General features: G+C 27.2%; 2 protein-coding genes across 2 annotated transcripts; both read left to right on the forward strand.

The window, feature by feature from the left end:
• The first annotated feature begins 4,640 nt into the window (after nt 1-4,640).
• On the forward strand, nt 4,641-17,166 carry LOC132924542 (uncharacterized). The gene is made up of 3 exons (XM_060988949.1): nt 4,641-5,086; nt 11,453-11,714; nt 16,216-17,166. Exons 1-3 carry the CDS (start codon nt 4,791-4,793, stop codon nt 17,164-17,166), a joined length of 1,509 nt encoding a protein of 502 aa, XP_060844932.1. The 5' UTR covers nt 4,641-4,790.
• A 90-nt stretch (nt 17,167-17,256) lies between these two features.
• On the forward strand, nt 17,257-21,937 carry LOC132924618 (uncharacterized). Its single transcript, XM_060989067.1, has 13 exons — nt 17,257-17,427; nt 17,842-17,908; nt 18,008-18,315; nt 18,376-18,585; nt 19,000-19,066; nt 19,166-19,473; nt 19,534-19,743; nt 20,159-20,225; nt 20,325-20,632; nt 20,693-20,902; nt 21,317-21,383; nt 21,483-21,790; nt 21,851-21,937. The coding sequence occupies exons 1-13, from the start codon at nt 17,257-17,259 to the stop codon at nt 21,935-21,937; spliced, it is 2,388 nt and encodes a 795-aa protein (XP_060845050.1).
• Nucleotides 21,938-22,776: the final 839 nt, after the last annotated feature.

Here is a 22,776-nt window from a genome sequence, read left to right on the forward strand (position 1 = left end):
GGTTCCTAACACCCCCGGGGTTAAATGAAAGTTCATTGCCTATTGCAAGCTATATTATCCTAGGCAATGGATTTTCATGATTCGAAGTGTTTACAGTGTCATATATCTTTTTTTTTATTATTAAATATAAAATTGTTGTTATTACTAAACCTATACTGATGACAATTACTGTTATAATTATATATAATCCATTACCTATTGTGTCCATAATGTTACTACTTGTTTTTGTGTATTTTAATTCTTCTAGTGATTTGGAATATTCTATTAGTTTGAATAATTTTTTTTTTTTTTTACTATAGAATTACCTTTATCTTGAATAATTGAATTATTTAAAATTGTATTTGTAATTTTTAATTGAGTTTTTCAGTTAATTGACACGTCTAATCGTGGAATAAAGTCTTTGTAAATTGTTGTGGTTATTTTCCTTTTTGCTATTAATAATGTCCCATCATCAGTATTGGCTTCACATTGACTGTCTAAATCTAATATACCTGTGCCGTTTATACTTACTACTATTGTTTCTAAATTATTTTTACATTTAATGATAATATCCCTAATCGTAACATATATCCAAGAATTTGTATTGTCTAATCTATGCCATATACTAAAATTAAAATTAAAATTTTTTAGATTACACAAATTAGGCAATATACCTGGCTTTCTAAATATTGTTAGTTCACAAGATTCATCCAAATTATGTAACTGTTGATCATATGTACATAATAACATATTCATCATTTGTTTACATTTTGATACTTGCATTTCGCTTAATTCTAAGTAATATAATCTAGATTTATTTATAGCTATATAATCAGATTTTGGAGCTATCATTATATAGTTGTTATCGTATGTGTTAACAGGTAAAGGTATGTTTTTATATAATATAAATTCATAATTGTTAACTAAAGGTATTTCTATGACGAAAATTAATACATTTTCTATACCTATATACTATATTAGTTGTAATTAATCGTAACAATTTTGATATTCCTGAATTATCTAAGTCTATAGGTATGCCCTCTCCTATAGGTAATTGTGTTTTAATATCTTTTAACTGGTTTTTAAGGGTATTTGTATCTAATATACTGGATTGAACGAAACCTTGTAGGGCCATATTTATTATATTTAGTAAATTTTCTATTTCAAACGCGTTTTGTTTCCGTGCAAGATCATGTATCTCCTCCAAGAAAAAAATGTCTGAATATTCGCTACATAATCTTTTGATGGATTCTTTTTCTTCATTGTTCATGTGATCGTATCTAAGATTTTCTTTTAATAGTTGAATACGATTATTTGTATTTTTTGGAACTTTCTTACTTTGTGTGAATTTTATAGGTTTTATTTCAAAAGTTTCATGAGTTAATTCGTTTAGACTTGGAATTTTCACAGTTTGTGGATTTTCTGTTGGATTTATTACAGCAAAGAGTATTTGATTTTGTTTTATTTCGTTTAAGACATATTCACAGATTATATGTTCATTAATATTTTGGGCATGAATTAGAATATTTTGTGAATCAGTTTTAGGTTCGTTTAATATTCGTATAGAAATTATCGCTTCGCTTCTGGCTGGTATGGTTGTTGTGGCATTGTCAGGATAAGTTATTTCCTCTTGATCTACATTGATGATGATTTTGATTTCCTTTAGAAAAAGTTTACCCCAAAATTCTATCCCCGTCAATTGGAAATGACGATGGTACCACATGAAATTCGGTTTCAAAAGTTTGGTTTTTATCTGAAGTCGTAAGTACAACACTACCCATAGTGTTGACTAAGCGGTCGTTTATTCCTTGTAACTGATAAATATTAGTATCCGAAACTAGAATTTCATCGTACAATACGTCAAGCCGGATAAGGTTTAGTTTTGCACCGGTATCTATTAGGAGTTTTGCACTTCCTGACGTACATTGAGGGGCTTGAAATATTGCATAGTCGTCATGTAATTTTATTGTAAATGGTAAGGTTCTTATTGTGTTTGGGCTATTATTTTTAAATCTTTGACCAGACGACTGCCCGAGGCATTCGGTCTCGATCCGTTTCCCGAATAATTTTGTTGATTTCCTTTATCGCCTTCTTGTTGATTATTTTTTCTTTCATCCGCTCCTTTTTTTTATGGCATTTTTCTATGGAATGACCAGCTTTTTTACAATATGCACATGTCTCTTGCTTTGTATTTGAGGTTTTTGGTTTGCCGTTTTGCCCTGTGTCTATGCTACGATTTTCATATCTACACTCATTCGTATTATGATTACTTTTTTGGCAGTTTTTGCAATATTTATTTGTGCTATTAGCGTTAGATTTATTTTGAAACAAACGTCATATTTCTTTATTTGATAAAAATATTTTTTCTTCTTCTAAGCTTACTTCCATAGCGTCTTCCAAAGTGGAAGGGTTTCTAGATTTTATGATATTTCGGAAGCCATCTGGTAATCGTTCAATGTAAGTAGTTAAAGTAGTTTCTTTGATATAGTCGTGTACTGTTTTAGCTTCTGCTATTGTTCTTTTGCTTGTATTGACATTACACAGCTCATGTAGTAATTTCTCGACTCTTGAAGAATATTCTTGAATAGTCTCTCCTGATTTAAATGGAGTTGTGGACAATTCTAGTTGAAGGTAACCCGGAGTTCGTTTAGCGCAAAATGTAACTGTTAATAACTCCCTAAGTGAGTCACATGATTTGATCTCTCGATGTTGTGTTATCGCAAAAGCTTTATCAGCTAACTTTGTTAAAATTGCCTGCAAAAGAATAGGGCGGCATTCCTCATCTACAGTCTTAATCACAAAGTCACATGCACTAAAGAATGGATATACATCGTGTGGATTTTCTCCATTAAACTGAGGTACGAGTCTTATAGCTGTTTCTAAAGAAAGTAATGTTTGCTTATTATTCGCCATTATGTTTGTTGGTTTTAAAATAGTGTTTTTATCGTTTAAGTCTATTAATGATATTTTATCAAGAAGATTTAGATTTGTATTTGTATTTGTTTTATTTTTTTGTAACCTAGTTAATGGTTTATTAGATGGGTTGTCAGGTACAACCGTTCGGTGGGGGACGAAATCAAAATCAGGAACTAATTCAGTTGAATCAGAATTGCTACCCTCACTATCACTCGTATGAGTTGACATGCATTAATATTCTTATGTATTTATATGCATATAAAAAAAAGCGATAATAATAATATTTTGTTAGTGTTACGTTAAAGTTTCATAATAAATTAATAACTTACAGTAATACTAGTATAGTTCTTATGCTTAAACTGTTTGTTGTTGTTGATGTTGACTGATATGGCTGATTATCAGTGATAGCTTGTCACAATGTAAACACCGTAGGTGCTCTCGTGACGTTCCTGGACGCTCAGCGCTCCCACTCCGTTGGTTTGACTCATTTGGATTGTCTATCATGGTCAAGGAAATAACGACAGCGACTCGTGACGGATGATAAGTGAACGTCACAATCAAAACGATTTTAATATAGATGTTATGTATGTTATGTATCGATATTATCGTATATCGAGTTTTACATCAATGTTGATGATTGCAATGTCGTACTCCGGAATTTTGTTGACGTTGCGTAATACACTATACACAATGTATAAAGACCCCATAATATGAATGATGTATATAATGACGTATATAATTATACGTATATTGTATAGATACGTATTTTTACGTATGTAATAATAAAATTTATATAAATTGACAACTGTGTCACCTGAGTAAAAGACAGACTTCGTTGTGTACAATACTCCGAAAGGGTACCGCTACCACCAGTTGTTATATACTCTTTCAGTTAAGGCCGAAAAGTATATTTGTTGTAATAAGAGTTCGTTATCTTACGGGTTGTAATTCAAAACACTACACAAAATCTGTTAAACTTTAAAGAAATATTTTATTACTTAATTTATTATAAGAATATTCTAACAACACAGTATTATACGAATCGGTTACTTTTTCACAACTGACTCCTGCTTATTCTACATCCCTGTATTGGCGACGCAGTCGCTTACAACAAAAATAAAACATATTTCTTATACTGCTATACTATTGTTTAATATGCTTACTAATCTTAAGTGTGTGCAAGGGTTCCTAACATCCTCAATCTGAGTTATTTGTATACAAATAAGTAGTATAGTGATATACGCTGACAGAATCGTCTCTGCTCAGAATCTTTTTTTCATAAACAATACTACTCAGCGGCGTATTTAGGGAGGGGCAATTGCCCTGAGCAGTCATTTTTTAGTGTAGCAAATTTTAGTGGAAGTTTTTTTTTTTGAAAATAGATTCACAATGACTTGGCAAAACATTGTTAACAAAACGTACTATCAATATTGACGGCCATAATGTTAATAACATTAATTGTTGTGATAGTGTAAATATAGTAATTTTAATACACTATCTCGAATGATAATAAAAATAATAATTATTATTATAAAGGATTAAGGATTAATACTTCCTTTTGTATGACTACCGTCCTGGTGATAATGCGCAATTTGATAACGGCTGACTGACGTGGACGCTATCATAAGCAAACCAGTACACGGCTACACTTAACAAGGCCATGGTTTCTGCCACCACCGAATTTTGATATACAATTACTACAGACCACGCCATCACGGTAGTTGCAGCCCACCAATGGCCTGGTTCGCTCGTGCCGCTCGTGGTTTGTCGTCTTCGTCCGCCCCTCTGCTATCCGGTTGCCGACAGTTCAACGTTCGTCGCTGCTCAGTCGACAGTCGTTACTCGTCACTCGTGCGGATTCAACAGTAGTTGTTTACTTCTCCGTCACCACTATCATGACTCCGGAACCTTTAGAACTCATCGATACCGAGCCATTAAATCCGTTTAAAAACCCAAGACTTGTGCACGAAGGGTACCTATACTATTTTCACAAAAAATGCAATCATCACCTCCGATGGAAATGCAGTCGTGTTTATTCGTTTAAGTGCCCGGCGGTGCTCAAGACGAACCTGGATATGCTAAATCTAAAGTGTATCGCCATCGATCACGAACACGTTCACGGAAACGACTTGATCGCAGTCGAAGAATTAAAATTAAAATTACGCATAAACCAAATTTCGACCTTATTCAAGTAAGATATTCTAAAAACAAAATGCACACATACCTACGCACAAACTAGGATACGTATATGTATATTTAATTTAATTATTGTACTTCCATAGTAGTGCGTTGGAGGTTCCTTAAGACCATTAATTTCTCCATAATCTTGGTTTATATTTTTATAAGTTATCAATTAAAAATATTGATAATAACGTGCTATGTTATAGTAATTTAATGTACTGTTTCCAACATTAAAAGTATTTCACACAATGCAGTATCAATATAATATTATTAGTTATCCTGTATTTTTATATTAATTTATTTTTTTTCATTTGTATTATTTATTCGATGATTGTTAAATGATTAACTGACAATGACTTTATTTTTACTCCATAAATAATTCATTTCATGATCTTAGCTCAACTATTGGTTCTAATTTAGTTGCCTTTGATTATTGGATTTAATTATTTTAAAAATAATTGTGTATTATAGTTACATATTGTAAATTGTAATAAAATGATATGTTATCATTTTCAACTACAGTTTATATGTGGAATACCTACTCACTATAGTAGAGATGGACGTCACTACAAGTTGTATTCAATATTATTTGAACAAGTCAAATATAAAATTGTGTATGATAATCGTTGTAATTCGTCGGTTAAAAGGCTATTTTCTGTAAGCGATACTTTTGCTGTAAGCGACAGGTATGAAAAAAGTGTTGTGTAAACGACAACATTTGATTTAGGTGACATTATTATTAATTTAGTGAGCAGTAAACGACAATAATTTTGTGTTAAGTGCCCAATTTTTTTTTAAGAATGATGTACACGCCATTTTGTCGCTTATAACAGTTTAATTTGTCGCCTACAGCATATTTGTTATGTAAACAAATGAGCGGTATCTAAAAAATAAGAAAAAAAATGCGGTAAATGATGACGATTTGTAGGTTAGTTCAATTTGATCATAATAATTATAGAACAGCTGGATATTTTGGAGGTAGTTTACAACGATTAAAACCGCCAAATAATTTATGATAATAAATAATAATCATTATATTGTTTATATTTTGGCGCACAAGTGTATGGTTTACCGCGATTGCGGTGTAAGTTTTGCCAACCGGACCAATACACTTGCCGCCTAAATATCGTCGTTGATCTGACTTCGTGAGTAGAAGGTTATGGAGGCTAGACAGGCATGGAGGTAAATAAATAAACACGCATTTTGTGTCGGACGCGTGTGCGTCGAAAGTCGTTTATTATTGACGAAATACTGTCGTTGACAGAAGTACACGTGTGAGTGACTAGGATTACAATATATGCCGTTTCGTCGGGTGCTCGATGCTCGGGCGTGCGGTGATAGCGTCGGGCCGTCGGGGCGCACGCGAGTTCGTAGTGGGATTCGTGAGCGGTTGCGCGTGGGCGCGAAAGCCGTCGAGTTCGGGTCGCGAGACCGAGAACGTCGGGGACGTGTTGGTCGACCGGACGAGAGTGTGCCGAAACCAGATTCGGTTTGAAAGTGCTCGTTCGTCGCGGGATCGAGAGATGTAACGGGACCGTGCATGTCGTAACGCGTACCGGACATGTCGTGTCGTTGGTCATTACATCTCGTAAGTGCGATCGTCGATGCGCGTGGTCGTGGTAACATACCCACGTGTATAGAAGCGCGGAACGTCGGATTCGGGTCGCGATTAAAAGTTCGGTCGGACTGTCGCGGATGTGGCTCGGTCGAACGTCGTGAGCAAAGAGGTCGAGCTTTACGTCGCGATCGGCGTCGTAGCCTTCGCGGAACGGTTTGGCGCGGAGTAGGGGCGCGATCGCTGCGTCGCGTAGATAAAAACATATATAAAATTCACAATGGTCGCTTACATGTAAAAGTATAAATACGAATATAACATAGAAAAGGTGTAATTCACGTATCAAAAGTGGTAACGTCGGTCGGGCGGGTCGACCAGTAAAGTGGTGATAATCGGTGTCGCCACAATATGTATGATCAAAATAATGATAATATTTTATTAACATGATCACATGTATACAATCAATGGATAAAATGTAAATTTCATTAAACATGGACACATGGTTATTATTTTATTGTATTTATAACCTTAAGTTCAAAATGTTATTATGTTTTAATTTTACATAAGTAACTCATATTTTATTTTAGGTTCTGAGCGGAGCGTTTATATGATGATAGTTTTTTTTAATTTTAATTTTACATTTTATTTATGTCTGTGTACACCAGGGCCGTAGCAAGGGTGAGGCGACTGAGGCATTTGCAATTGTTACATTTTTTAAATTAAAATATTATTCTACCAATATATAGTATTTAAGGAGCATTTAAAAATGTTTTACGTAAAATAAATATTTAACTATTCAATTACATTACTTGTAACTGTCACCGGGAGAGCTAAGCCGCTAACTACGCGATGAGGGCTCAAATAACATACTAAAGTTTGTATGGCACATAATGCATTTTAGCATTTATTCTTACTTTAAACTCACGTCTTCTGCAGCTTTATTCCCTGCTGTTTATTTATTTTGTTTTGTTTGGGTAACCCAGAGTTACATCCAGGCACAAAACACTTAAGAGCAGTCTTGTAAAGTATTCAAATACAGGTATTTGGAAACTAGTATTTAAATACATTTTGAAATATTTTGATGGTATTCCAAATACAATTTTTTGAAGTATTTTTAAGTATTCTGAATACATTTTAGAAATATTTTTATACTTAATACTTATATTTAAATATTATAAAGAAATCAGTTTTATCAATTTCTTATAAAAATAAATAGTAAAATGTTAAATATTAAAAAAAAAAGTTCAGATTAAAAATTTCGAAAAAAATTGACTTTATAAAAGAACATATTTTAACTTTGGGCCAACATGCTATTATCTTTAAAAATCTTCAGAGAATTAATTGTAAATTGTTTAAAATGTACAGTATTAGGTATGTACGGTTTAGGTATATATATAGATTTGTAAAAATTAAAAAAAATACTTTGTGAGTATTCGTAAAATACATTATTTTATAAGTATTTTAAAAGTATTTTTAATACTTTTCATGTGAATACATTAGTATTGCAGCAGTATTTTAATACTTTTTTACAAGACTGCTGAAGAGGCATACTAGATAAGTAAAAAAATAAATTTCAAACGACGTTTGCACAAAAAGAGTATAAATTATTTTGAGATTTATTTTTTATGTATCAATTAAAATTAATTTTAAAATAAATACTTCTCTAATAAACAAATATATAATAGTTTAACACTTTCAAAATTAGATTTTTTTAACGGAGGGGGGCGCATATACTCAAACTTGCCTCAGGCGTCAAATGAGTTTGTTACGGCTCTGTGTACACGATAATTAGTCAAAACATTCCTTCGATTTTCTATTTCAGTATGTTTTCCGACACTCAGCATTAAAGTAAATCTAGTTGGCGCATTGAGGAAGTCAATGATCAATTTTTTATTTTATAGTTTTACATTAGAACGCTGATTATCTGGAGTTTATTTACGTATGGATAATGCATTCTATTGTATTTTCAATTATTATCGTTAATAATGTTTTCGTTTTGTCAAAAAAACTTGAACTACAACGTTTCTTATAAGTTTTTATTAGGAAAATTAAAAAAGTTGAGCATATTTCTCAAATAGCGTCTGAAATATAAATATTGACCAATTTATTCTTTGAAGAACAAAAAAAAAATTCTAATTTCAATTTTTTTACAATAATTTATAAATTATTTTACAGTTAAAAATTCATGAAATGTTTAATATTTATAACTAAGGTTTAAAAATGTAATACAAGTTTCTTTGTGTTTTCAACCTATAGGTATTAATAAAAATATCTACTGTAAAGTTAAATTAATTTTTGGTGAGCTGGTGTGCATCTGAAGTTAAAAATTTTACGAAATTTTTCACGCGTAAAATAAAAACTTCTAATAAAACGATTTTTTTTTTTTTGTTATAAGAGACTCAAAAACGAATAGCCACAGATAGGCAATCGAAATTTTCACCAAAGATATTTGTTAGCATTTACTTCACATTATAATCTTTTTGTAACTCACATTAATTTGTTTCAAATTTTCACGATATTGGCTATTCGCCTGTAAAATTAATATTCTTTCTCTAAAGATTATTGATATTTGTTGTAAGACAAATTAATTTGATTCTGCTGAAACTACTTTCAAATTTGGACGAAATTACTTAAGTAATTAATCAATAACTAGCAATGTTAATTATTTTGGTTATGATTTTAAAAAATTATTCGCGGTAACTTACAACGTATTTTATATTACTATACTATACAGAATGACATTTTAATTTATTTTTAGATATTATCTGTTTATATATCTTCTATATATATATATAAAATGTATAACAATTCATCAATTGAGAATGGTTGGGCCGATTTGGCTCAAATTTTTTTTTAATTGTTCGTAATGGCAGGAGAAGGTTTTTAGGAAAAAAATGTTGGAAAAACCCTTTTTTTAAATTTTTTTTTAAACATTTTTTTGATGATTTATTTTTTGAGTTCCGGAATGTTTTTTCAAATTGAAAAAGCTACAGCAAGCTTTAGCTTATACAATTGTCCATACGACATAATTAATCGTTAAAATGGGACCCCTGGCCAATACTAAAAAAATGGATCAACATGGAGAAAACGATTTTAACGTGGGTTTACTACATGGGCTTAATAACCTTATTACGCTCCCATAATTCTAACAATAGTGGTGGCCGAATGGGTTAAGGTGTGTTAAAGAGTGGTGAACTTATAAGATATCAAAACTTTTTTGCAGTTTTTTTTTTAAGAGTATTTTTTTGGGGGGGGGGGGCAAAATAACGTTTGCCGGGTCAGCTAATAATATATAATATAAGGTCCCGGCCAATACATTTTCAATACATTTTGAAAACGTATTACAAGGTTCCTTAGTTATCATAAGTTATTATTACTGGAATTAAAACTAAAATTTGATCGTTTATCGTTTATACATTTTTTTTTATTATTATGTTATGTTTAAAAAATTTTAGAAACACAAAATATATTTATAATTTATTATATATATTTTATATTTTTTATTATAATATATAATAAAATTCAACTATAATTTAAACAGTGGAATTTTCAAAATGTTAATAATTATTTAAAGGTATTTTAAATAATCGTGTATTATTATTAACTTAACACAATATTTACAAAATATCTATTAGTTCATTGCTTATAAAAAATTGTAATAAAAGTTACTATACTATAATAATTATAATTTTAATGGTTAATTTGGTAAAATATTTTTCTCCATTTATATTTTCGTAAACTATATTTTTCAGATAAAATACGGTTCGGATGAAATATTTTTCGGCTAAAATATGCTTCTGGAATTATATTTTTCGTATCAAATATAGTTCTGACAAAATACTTTTCTCAAAATATATTTTTCGGCAAAAATACTGTTCGGACGAAATATTTTCGGAAATTTTACGCGCTCCCGTTATATTGTATATTATATATTTCATTATATTTATATTGTTAGGAATATGTTATTTTTATATTAGGAGGATGCCAGCGTAGTATTTGTTATCTCTCTCTAACCCACACGCAACATAGCAAATTTTACATTCACAAAAATGAATATAACCATATTAATTTCTCAAATTAGAGTGAAATGACCTATTCCAGAATTTAAAGTTGAGAACATTCTAGGGCACCTCATAAGCGTTTCATTATATTTTTATGTTAAAGCGAGTTATGAGTATTTAAAAATTGTAAATTGTTTATACAATGTTGCAATGTTAATAATTTTGGTTATGATTTAAAAAAATTATTCGCGGTAACTTACAACTTTTACGTATTTTATATTACTATACTATACACAATGACATTTTAATTTATTTTTAGATATTATCTGTTTATATATATATTGAACTTCCAAACCACCTCTTCCTATTTACGTGCCTGCTACTAATTATCCTAGACTGACAAATCATCTTTGTTCAGAATCGTTTTTCGTAAACAATGATACCTGTCATTGCATTCAAATTTAACACATTCATTATAGTGACCTACTCTCCATCTCTACTATACAGCAGAGCGATACCTACTTGCCCACCCTTTTTTCGTAAATATTAGGTATAAATGTAAGGAAGTTTTCAATAAAAACAGTAAACATAAAAAGTTAATAATTTAGTAGACATAAAAAAAAAATTAAAAAAACACATTGTAAAATTAATACATTTATAGTTCAATCTAGATTCGAAAATATTTAGATAAATTAAATTGTAGATATTTATAGAAATAAAATATTTATTTTTTTTGTGAAATATGTTGGAAATTATTTTAAAAGATTGTATCATGTTTAATAATTGTATTAATTATTAATTTTTTTTTTTTTTTTTTTAGGAAAAATACCTGTTTTAAATCACAAGATTTGGAAAAATTTGATGAAGAAATTCACTCACCTGATAATATGTTAGATAATAAGCTAGCCAGTTGTAGTTCTTCTATGAATCAAATGTATTTTATTGATCCACTTGATCCCAATCATGAAAATGGAGATGCTAAATGTGAAGAAATAATCAAAATTAATAATTCAAAAGATACAAGTTTTAATTTTGAAAATTGTCCATACACTGAATTACAACAACAAAATAACCAAAAACTAGTAAGATATTTAAATCTAAATTTAATCATTTACTTTTTAAATTGCATGTAATAAATGTATTTTTAATTTTTAAATATGTAAACAAAAATTTTAAAAACTTATTCTTGCATTGTTACTATTATTGTTGTTTATTGTATATATCTAAATAATTACCTACATCTATTGTATCTTCTTCTTATTATGATTTCTTATCTTCTTCTTCTTATATATATATATAATAAAACGTGAAAAATAGTTCGTTTACTATACAAAGAATGCATAGCGGTTGCATAGAAAAAAGCTCTATTTCGTAAGGTCTATGTGCATTGTGCGCCGTGCGGTCGATTATATTAATTATTAATTATTATTATTTCTACTAGCGTGATTTTTCGAATATTTTCCACTTTTCACAGGATTTTAACTGGACTTTTCCAGAGTTTTTCCAGTCCGTTCTTTTCATATTCACGTAATGTGCGTCTTTTGAAAGCCGCACGTGTACATGCAGTTTTTTCGCCGTTTGCTTTTGTAGCGATCGTTGTAACGAGTACCTACAACTGCCGACCGGTCCTCCGGACGTTTTACTTCGCTTTTTATTTTCTCACGTAGGATCACAAACGCCGATCGATGTACAAGATATTTATTCTATTTTTTTGCTTAAATTTACACGTATATTATATTATGTAAAGCACTGATGTTTGATTCGAAGCCCATTTATCCATTATAATATTATATCGTATTTATATTGTTTTGTTATTCTCGGTAGCTACTACTCTACTAGCTTTAACGGGTTGTGCTGTATATCATATAAAAGTGCTTCTCGACGACGTTTGTGTCGCAAAGTACTGTATCTATTCGTGTACTTGGATGTATGACACTAATATTTTATGTTTTTGTACACCAAATAATACAAATGTTATTAAAACATTGATACTACTGTCAACATTGGGATACTTTTCTTTTTGCAACATTTAACATCGTGGAAGGAGATATATATATTAGATTGTTTATTTCAATCATAGTATTAATTTATAATATAGAAATAGACAATAAGTGCAGACAAATACCTACATTAAATAATATGTAACATTTTCCTGATGTAAGATTTATAATATTAGGTAAATTAATTAGGCCTTTGGAGTGTACCTAATAGTTATCCAACACTCAACTAATAAAAATCAATATATAAACGTTATAATGTATTTTTGTTAATAATAGGTATGTAGTATTAAACAATTAATAGTATTCATTAGCTACCACGTGTTTGTAAAACTTTGCTCAAGACTCAAGAGTAATTAAATTATTTAATAATTAATAATCATCAATAAGTTTTAATTTATGGCCTGAATTGTTTATAATATATTATATTTAATATTTGAGTATAATTCTACAGGTTTATTAAATTTAAATAATTATATTCTTATATTGTTGAAAAAATAGGTACCTACCTAATGAAACACAATATATGTATTAATATTTAAATTATACAGATGTTTGAGAATTAATATTTAAATCTTCGAATGAATTTGGTACATTTAAATAGTATATAAATATAATATATTAGTCATATTATGAAATATGTATGTAATAATGCACATAAATCGGTTATTGTTGACATATACATTAAAAAGACAATTAATAAGAATATCCGAGTTTCATTACACACAATTATACGAATCACATAAGTGATACAGTTTTGGACGCAAAATTCGTCATTGCTCAGAAACGGTTTAAGTGCTCGAGATTCGGCACTGTAAATGCATTCACACTCAACTATCAAATATCATAATATTATAATATGTACGATATATTAAATAATCTAACAGGTCTTTGTATAGGAACTTTATACTATTCGAAGTTCGAGTTTACACAAATTTTGTTTTCACTTGCTACACGTACATCATCCGCGATCCAACATAGTCGAATTGCCTATCTGTGAGGTTTAGTTTCGTTTAAATGGATTTTCCCTAATGATATCTGACAACTTAATTTAAGTTTTAACATGTAATTCAACTAACTTTTTCTTCTACAAACAGCACCGCAGACTTTCGACGTCAGGAGGTATAACAATCCGCCTTAGGTGGATTGCCCAGCACAGGTGTCGACACATACGTGTAAATTTAACTTCCCCGATGATTATGGATTACTTAATACTCAAACATGGCAATCGACTTTAACATTTTCTTCTACAAAACAGCTTAGGACTCAGTGTTTCCCAACTGGTGTTCCGTGGAACCTAAGCGTTCCGTCAGCCGGTGCCAAGGGTTCCGTGAGAAATTTGAGAAAATATAAATAAATTAATAGTATTTTTGATTTGAATTATGATTCTATCATAGAATAGCTTCAACAATTATATGGGGGTTCCACAAAACGTCCAAGCTCCTGCAAAGGTTCTGCGAGTAAAAGAAGTTAGGAAACACTGGATTAGGTATCGATTTGCATCGGTTGAGGGCTGATAGCTAGATCCCTAATTACCATATTTCATATTTATATTTTTTTTATTCATTAAAAAAAAAAAACCGGCCATGCGACGGGACACAGTATTACACCGATTGATGACTAATAGCTAGACACTCAATTACAATTTTTGGCATGTTTTTATTATTTTTGAATTCAAGAAAGAACCAAGCATGCGATGACACAAACTTTTACACCGAATAATAACTGATTAATGTAATGAATGAAAAAGACACTAAGTTAATCGGGGACGATTATATGCTTTTAAATCCATTACTTATTAAATAATTATAACTTGGTGATATTACCTCTCTGATTCCTGTATCGACTTGCTTGTTTAAATCACAGTTCGCATTCAAGATGTAACGTGAGGTGATTGATTTATATATTAAAATAATTAGACCTTTTTTCTTTGATTAACTATTATAATTTTATTTAACTATTTTTTTTTAACACAATTTAATACACGTTTTTTAACGTACTTTGATTTATTATAAACGTTTATAACTAATAGTTTATTATTATGTCTTATATTGCATGAACGATCTGCGTAGTCTCTTACACTCGCCCTTGACCGTCCGTACAATAAGACAATAATAACGCGTCTGTTCCTTGACCAGCAGACTGGAGTCCTTATATAATATAATGTTGTGTGTGTGTGTGTGCAATATCTTATCGTTAATGGCTAATAGTTGTTATAATTATCTTATTATATAGTTTAAATTAAAAAAAGATATGATGGCTTATGCGCACATCATTACATTAGTTATAGAAAAACTGTTAACTCACAAATACGGCAATCGACTTTATCACATTTTTAGTGACCAATTTCTTCTAGACACCCGATCACCATTCCCTATCGATTTTTCGGTGAAACGATTTTCATTCAACCACCTCGAAGGTGGCTTCTATACACCGAAATCGAGTTTCACCAGCTCCTAGTTTCATTATAAAAGTGATTAAATTTTAACAATTTCATTAAATTGCTTGTATTTTGAATCAAAGAATTTAATAAATTAATATTTTATTTGTTTCACAACTTTATATAATATCAGCATAGGACTGCCTATGTGTATGTTAGGAAGATTTTTATTTTATAATTTTTACACATGATTGTCCAACTTTGCTGAAATTGCATGTAGTTTCTTCTGATATAGATTATGTGATGCACTATTGTGTGGTTTAGTAGACCTGAAATTAGAACAAGTAAAAATTACATAATTTATAGTAAATCATTATGCCATGGTTTTATATTCTTTAATTTCTCAAATATTTATTTATTAAAATATTAAAATGTAAATAATATTATGTAATATATTGTTATTGTAAAATAAAAATGTGGCAATCGACATTATTTATTTAAGTATAAAAAGACTCCATTACAAAATTTAGAACTACATAGGTAATAACATTGTAATCTATCACTATTGATAAATTTATTCATTTTACCACAATTCCACAAAGTATTTATTTCTCCAAGTAATATATAAAACTGTTACATGCATACATTCATTATGATTATTCAAGTGTATCTGATTTTTTTCATGTATACAAAATATAAAATAATTAACTGCAAGTATACATAATATAAGTATTTATAAAGTTAATTAATCTAGAGAAATTGTTTGAAAATATTTATTTTCAACCTCATAAAATCAGTACAATCTTATTAAATTCAACCCTAAAGTATTTAATAATAAAGAAGTAAGAGCCTATTATGACTTATTTAGTAAGTTAAATAAATTCCTTTGTAAATCTTGACATGCATTTTACCAACAATTACAAATAATATATTAAATAAAACTTAAATTAACAAATTAAATTTAATTAAGTCATGGTAAAAAAATATTGAACATACTTAATCAAATTAGAGATGCCTTTACAGTTTTACAAAATACAATTTATTATTAATAATTCATGATTACTTTTAGAAAATATAATATGTATTTAAAACTATCAATTTAAATTGTTAAAAAAAAACAATTGATGATATTGGATGGTTTTTTCTTTATTTATGTATATATATTATTGATCTTGACTAAAATTATATATTAAAACTGTTTTTTAGATTATAATTGAAAATGGCATAACGGGCAATCATACAAACAATTCTTCGCCAAAAAAATGTATTAAAAAACGTCGGGGAAGACCACCAAAAGAAAAAAATATGATTGTCAGTGAGAAGAAGGAAAATGATACACAAAATAATGAATTTACTTTACTTACAAATACACATAAGGAAACAAATATTTTGACTACAGACCCACACAAAGAAATAAATAATTTAACTACTAATACTCAAAAAGTCAAAAATTCTTTGATTAGTAATGTACACAAAAATAACAATACATGTATTTTGACTAAAAATAATAGCAAAGGAAAAAAATCTTTGGTTAGTGGTATAAAAAACAAAAAAAATATGTCAACTGCTAACAGTAACACATCCAAAAGATCTTTAACTACAAATACACACACAAAAAAGAATATTATAACTACTCATAAACAAAAAAATAAAAATTCATTAATCCCAAATGTTAACGGAATAAAAATTTCTTCAAAAGTAAATTCAAATACAATTAAAAATGCACCTATAATTATAAGTACATCTACTATTACAAGTACATCTACAGCTTTAACAACAACAATTATATGTACTCCTAATATTGAAAGTACATTTTTAATTGAATGTACTCCCACAATTAAAAGTACACCAACAGTTACAAGTACTCCTATAACTGAAAGTTTACCTTCAATAAAAATGCCACATACAATTGAAAGATGTATGAATAAGAGTATTGATTATGAGGATGATATAATTATTATTAGTGACAACGAAGATAATGATTCTAATTTTAATTTTTGTGAAGTTGATAATGAAGAGGTTAATAACGAAATTAATGAAATTAATAAAATTGATTTAAAGGATTATGAATCAATGATATTCACAGATCTTAAAAAAAATTGGCCTACAATCTTAAAAAAAATGAGTGATCCTTTGACAGGAAGTAAGGTAATATAGTTTTTACATTTAAAAAATATTTAGTTAATACTATATTAATTGATTTTGTAGGTATTTGAAAGTATTTTATTAAACAAATTATTATTTCGGATGGTTCATGGAAATGCTAAAACTAAAAAAAAAATATATCAATCTAGAATATCAATCAATCATTGGAAAACAAAGTTTAAATGTTTGTCACATCAAATAAGGACATTAGTAAATAGTACAAAAAGTGATAAAAATACAAAACTTTTAAATATTCAAGATAAAAATGTAAAGGTAAATTTGAATATTCTTTATTTTAATATTTAATAAACAAATAATTATATCTTAACCAGCATTATTATTATAGCTCTTCCGCCAGTATATTTTTTCTTTATTATTACATATTATTTTATTTGTTTTATATGATTCTGCTCTGATCTTATTCTTATTATTGTAATTTTTTATGATGAGAACCATTTACGATTTACCATATTTTTTTTGTAAAATTGATATTGTAGTTCTAAATTTTTCACATACTTGATCTTACTCTTTTTTTTTTACTAAGCCAATTTATATTTTAGTTAATAATCATTTTTATTTTATTTTATTATAATAATTTAGTGTACTATTTAAAGTTTATAAACTTTTACTAGCTAATTATTCTTTTCAAATTAAATTTATACTTAAAATGTTTTAACTGTGTTTTAGGATACAACATTATGTTCAAATATTGGAGTTGACAAGCAAGCAAATGATATTGATATAAAGAAAAAAGGTTAATACTTAATCAAACTATCTTGCACAAACAATAACTCAAAGTTACATAGGGTTAAAAAAAAACTAAAAATAAATTAATCTTAATTTTTTGTTTCAGTTTCCACAGAATTAAAAAGTGATATTACACCAGACAATTTGAAAACTTACAATTACAAGCCACATACAATTGAAAGATGTATGAATAAGAGTATTGATTATGAGGATGATATAATTATTATTAGTGACAACGAAGATAATGATTCTAATTTTAATTTTTGTGAAGTTGATAATGAAGAGGTTAATAACGAAATTAATGAAATTAATAAAATTGATTTAAAGGATTATGAATCAATGATATTCACAGATCTTAAAAAAAATTGGCCTACAATTTTAAAAAAAATGAGTGATCCTTTGACAGGAAATAAGGTAATATAGTTTTTACATTTAAAAAATATTTAGTTAATACTATATTAATTGATTTTGTAGGTATTTGAAAGTATTTTATTAAACAAATTATTATTTCGGATGGTTCATGGAAATGCTAAAACTAAAAAAAAAATATATCAATCTAGAATATCAATCAATCATTGGAAAACAAAGTTTAAATGTTTGTCACATCAAATAAGGACATTAGTAAATAGTACAAAAAGTGATAAAAATACAAAACTTTTAAATATTCAAGATAAAAATGTAAAGGTAAATTTGAATATTCTTTATTTTAATATTTAATAAACAAATAATTATATCTTAACCAGCATTATTATTATAGCTCTTCCGCCAGTATATTTTTTCTTTATTATTACATATTATTTTATTTGTTTTATATGATTCTGCTCTGATCTTATTCTTATTATTGTAATTTTTTATGATGAGAACCATTTACGATTTACCATATTTTTTTTGTAAAATTGATATTGTAGTTCTAAATTTTTCACATACTTGATCTTACTCTTTTTTTTTTACTAAGCCAATTTATATTTTAGTTAATAATCATTTTTATTTTATTTTATTATAATAATTTAGTGTACTATTTAAAGTTTATAAACTTTTACTAGCTAATTATTCTTTTCAAATTAAATTTATACTTAAAATGTTTTAACTGTGTTTTAGGATACAACATTATGTTCAAATATTGGAGTTGACAAGCAAGCAAATGATATTGATATAAAGAAAAAAGGTTAATACTTAATCAAACTATCTTGCACAAACAATAACTCAAAGTTACATAGGGTTAAAAAAAAACTAAAAATAAATTAATCTTAATTTTTTGTTTCAGTTTCCACAGAATTAAAAAGTGATATTACACCAGACAATTTGAAAACTTACAATTACAAGCCACATACAATTGAAAGATGTATGAATAAGAGTATTGATTATGAGGATGATATAATTATTATTAGTGACAACGAAGATAATGATTCTAATTTTAATTTTTGTGAAGTTGATAATGAAGAGGTTAATAACGAAATTAATGAAATTAATAAAATTGATTTAAAGGATTATGAATCAATGATATTCACAGATCTTAAAAAAAATTGGCCTACAATTTTAAAAAAAATGAGTGATCCTTTGACAGGAAATAAGGTAATATAGTTTTTACATTTAAAAAATATTTAGTTAATACTATATTAATTGATTTTGTAGGTATTTGAAAGTATTTTATTAAACAAATTATTATTTCGGATGGTTCATGGAAATGCTAAAACTAAAAAAAAAATATATCAATCTAGAATATCAATCAATCATTGGAAAACAAAGTTTAAATGTTTGTCACATCAAATAAGGACATTAGTAAATAGTACAAAAAGTGATAAAAATACAAAACTTTTAAATATTCAAGATAAAAATGTAAAGGTAAATTTGAATATTCTTTATTTTAATATTTAATAAACAAATAATTATATCTTAACCAGCATTATTATTATAGCTCTTCCGCCAGTATATTTTTTCTTTATTATTACATATTATTTTATTTGTTTTATATGATTCTGCTCTGATCTTATTCTTATTATTGTAATTTTTTATGATGAGAACCATTTACGATTTACCATATTTTTTTTGTAAAATTGATATTGTAGTTCTAAATTTTTCACATACTTGATCTTACTCTTTTTTTTTTTACTAAGCCAATTTATATTTTAGTTAATAATCATTTTTATTTTATTTTATTATAATAATTTAGTGTACTATTTAAAGTTTATAAACTTTTACTAGCTAATTATTCTTTTCAAATTAAATTTATACTTAAAATGTTTTAACTGTGTTTTAGGATACAACATTATGTTCAAATATTGGAGTTGACAAGCAAGCAAATGATATTGATATAAAGAAAAAAGGTTAATACTTAATCAAACTATCTTGCACAAACAATAACTCAAAGTTACATAGGGTTAAAAAAAAACTAAAAATAAATTAATCTTAATTTTTTGTTTCAGTTTCCACAGAATTAAAAAGTGATATTACACCAGACAATTTGAAAACTTACAATTACAAGCCACATACAATTGAAAGATGTATGAATAAGAGTATTGATTATGAGGATGATATAATTATTATTAGTGACAACGAAGATAATGATTCTAATTTTAATTTTTGTGAAGTTGATAATGAAGAGGTTAATAACGAAATTAATGAAATTAATAAAATTGATTTAAAGGATTATGAATCAATGATATTCACAGATCTTAAAAAAAATTGGCCTACAATTTTAAAAAAAATGAGTGATCCTTTGACAGGAAATAAGGTAATATAGTTTTTACATTTAAAAAATATTTAGTTAATACTATATTAATTGATTTTGTAGGTATTTGAAAGTATTTTATTAAACAAATTATTATTTCGGATGGTTCATGGAAATGCTAAAACTAAAAAAAAAATATATCAATCTAGAATATCTATCAATCATTGGAAAACAAAGTTTAAATGTTTGTCACATCAAATAAGGACATTAGTAAATAGTACAAAAAGTGATAAAAATACAAAACTTTTAAATATTCAAGATAAAAATGTAAAGGTAAATTTGAATATTCTTTATTTTAATATTTAATAAACAAATAATTATATCTTAACCAGCATTATTATTATAGCTCTTCCGCCAGTATATTTTTTCTTTATTATTACATATTATTTTATTTGTTTTATATGATTCTGCTCTGATCTTATTCTTATTATTGTAATTTTTTATGATGAGAACCATTTACGATTTACCATATTTTTTTTGTAAAATTGATATTGTAGTTCTAAATTTTTCACATGCTTGATCTTACTCTTTTTTTTTTACTAAGCCAATTTATATTTTAGTTAATAATCATTTTTATTTTATTTTATTATAATAATTTAGTGTACTATTTAAAGTTTATAAACTTTTACTAGCTAATTATTCTTTTCAAATTAAATTTATACTTAAAATGTTTTAACTGTGTTTTAGGATACAACATTATGTTCAAATATTGGAGTTGACAAGCAAGCAAATGATATTGATATAAAGAAAAAAGGTTAATACTTAATCAAACTATCTTGCACAAACAATAACTCAAAGTTACATAGGGTTAAAAAAAAACTAAAAATAAATTAATCTTAATTTTTTGTTTCAGTTTCCACAGAATTAAAAAGTGATATTACACCAGACAATTTGAAAACTTACAATTACAAGCCACATACAATTGAAAGATGTATGAATAAGAGTATTGATTATGAGGATGATATAATTATTATTAGTGACAACGAAGATAATGATTCTAATTTTAATTTTTGTGAAGTTGATAATGAAGAGGTTAATAACGAAATTAATGAAATTAATAAAATTGATTTAAAGGATTATGAATCAATGATATTCACAGATCTTAAAAAAAATTGGCCTACAATTTTAAAAAAAATGAGTGATCCTTTGACAGGAAATAAGGTAATATAGTTTTTACATTTAAAAAATATTTAGTTAATACTATATTAATTGATTTTGTAGGTATTTGAAAGTATTTTATTAAACAAATTATTATTTCGGATGGTTCATGGAAATGCTAAAACTAAAAAAAAAAATATATCAATCTAGAATATCTATCAATCATTGGAAAACAAAGTTTAAATGTTTGTCACATCAAATAAGGACATTAGTAAATAGTACAAAAAGTGATAAAAATACAAAACTTTTAAATATTCAAGATAAAAATGTAAAGGTAAATTTGAATATTCTTTATTTTAATATTTAATAAACAAATAATTATATCTTAACCAGCATTATTATTATAGCTCTTCCGCCAGTATATTTTTTCTTTATTATTACATATTATTTTATTTGTTTTATATGATTCTGCTCTGATCTTATTCTTATTATTGTAATTTTTTATGATGAGAACCATTTACGATTTACCATATTTTTTTTGTAAAATTGATATTGTAGTTCTAAATTTTTCACATGCTTGATCTTACTCTTTTTTTTTTACTAAGCCAATTTATATTTTAGTTAATAATCATTTTTATTTTATTTTATTATAATAATTTAGTGTACTATTTAAAGTTTATAAACTTTTACTAGCTAATTATTCTTTTCAATTTAATGTTATACTTAAAATGTTTTAACTGTGTTTTAGGATACAACATTATGTTCAAATATTGGAGTTGACAAGCAAGCAAATGATATTGATATAAAGAAAAAAGGTTAATACTTAATCAAACTATCTTGCACAAACAATAACTCAAAGTTACATAGGGTTAAAAAAAAACTAAAAATAAATTAATCTTAATTTTTTGTTTCAGTTTCCACAGAATTAAAAAGTGATATTACACCAGACAATTTGAAAACTTACAATTACAAGCCACATACAATTGAAAGATGTATGAATAAGAGTATTGATTATGAGGATGATATAATTATTATTAGTGACAACGAAG

Source organism: Rhopalosiphum padi, chromosome 1 (assembly GCF_020882245.1).
Source record: "Rhopalosiphum padi isolate XX-2018 chromosome 1, ASM2088224v1, whole genome shotgun sequence".
NCBI lineage: Eukaryota > Metazoa > Arthropoda > Insecta > Hemiptera > Aphididae > Rhopalosiphum > Rhopalosiphum padi.

What these genes read in the sequence shown, in the direction of transcription:
- LOC132924542 (XM_060988949.1), top strand. Translation starts at nt 4,791, where the DNA reads ATGACTCCGGAACCTTTAGAACTCATCGATACCGAGCCATTAAATCCG. An exon ending in CAAATTTCGACCTTATTCAA is followed by an intron (nt 5,087 to 11,452) that starts GTAAGATATTCT and finishes TTTTTTTTTTAG; the next exon opens with GAAAAATACCTGTTTTAAAT. An exon ending in AACAAAATAACCAAAAACTA is followed by an intron (nt 11,715 to 16,215) that starts GTAAGATATTTA and finishes ACTGTTTTTTAG; the next exon opens with ATTATAATTGAAAATGGCAT.
- LOC132924618 (XM_060989067.1), top strand. Translation starts at nt 17,257, where the DNA reads ATGGTTCATGGAAATGCTAAAACTAAAAAAAAAATATATCAATCTAGA. An exon ending in TTCAAGATAAAAATGTAAAG is followed by an intron (nt 18,586 to 18,999) that starts GTAAATTTGAAT and finishes ACTGTGTTTTAG; the next exon opens with GATACAACATTATGTTCAAA. An exon ending in ATCCTTTGACAGGAAATAAG is followed by an intron (nt 19,474 to 19,533) that starts GTAATATAGTTT and finishes TTGATTTTGTAG; the next exon opens with GTATTTGAAAGTATTTTATT.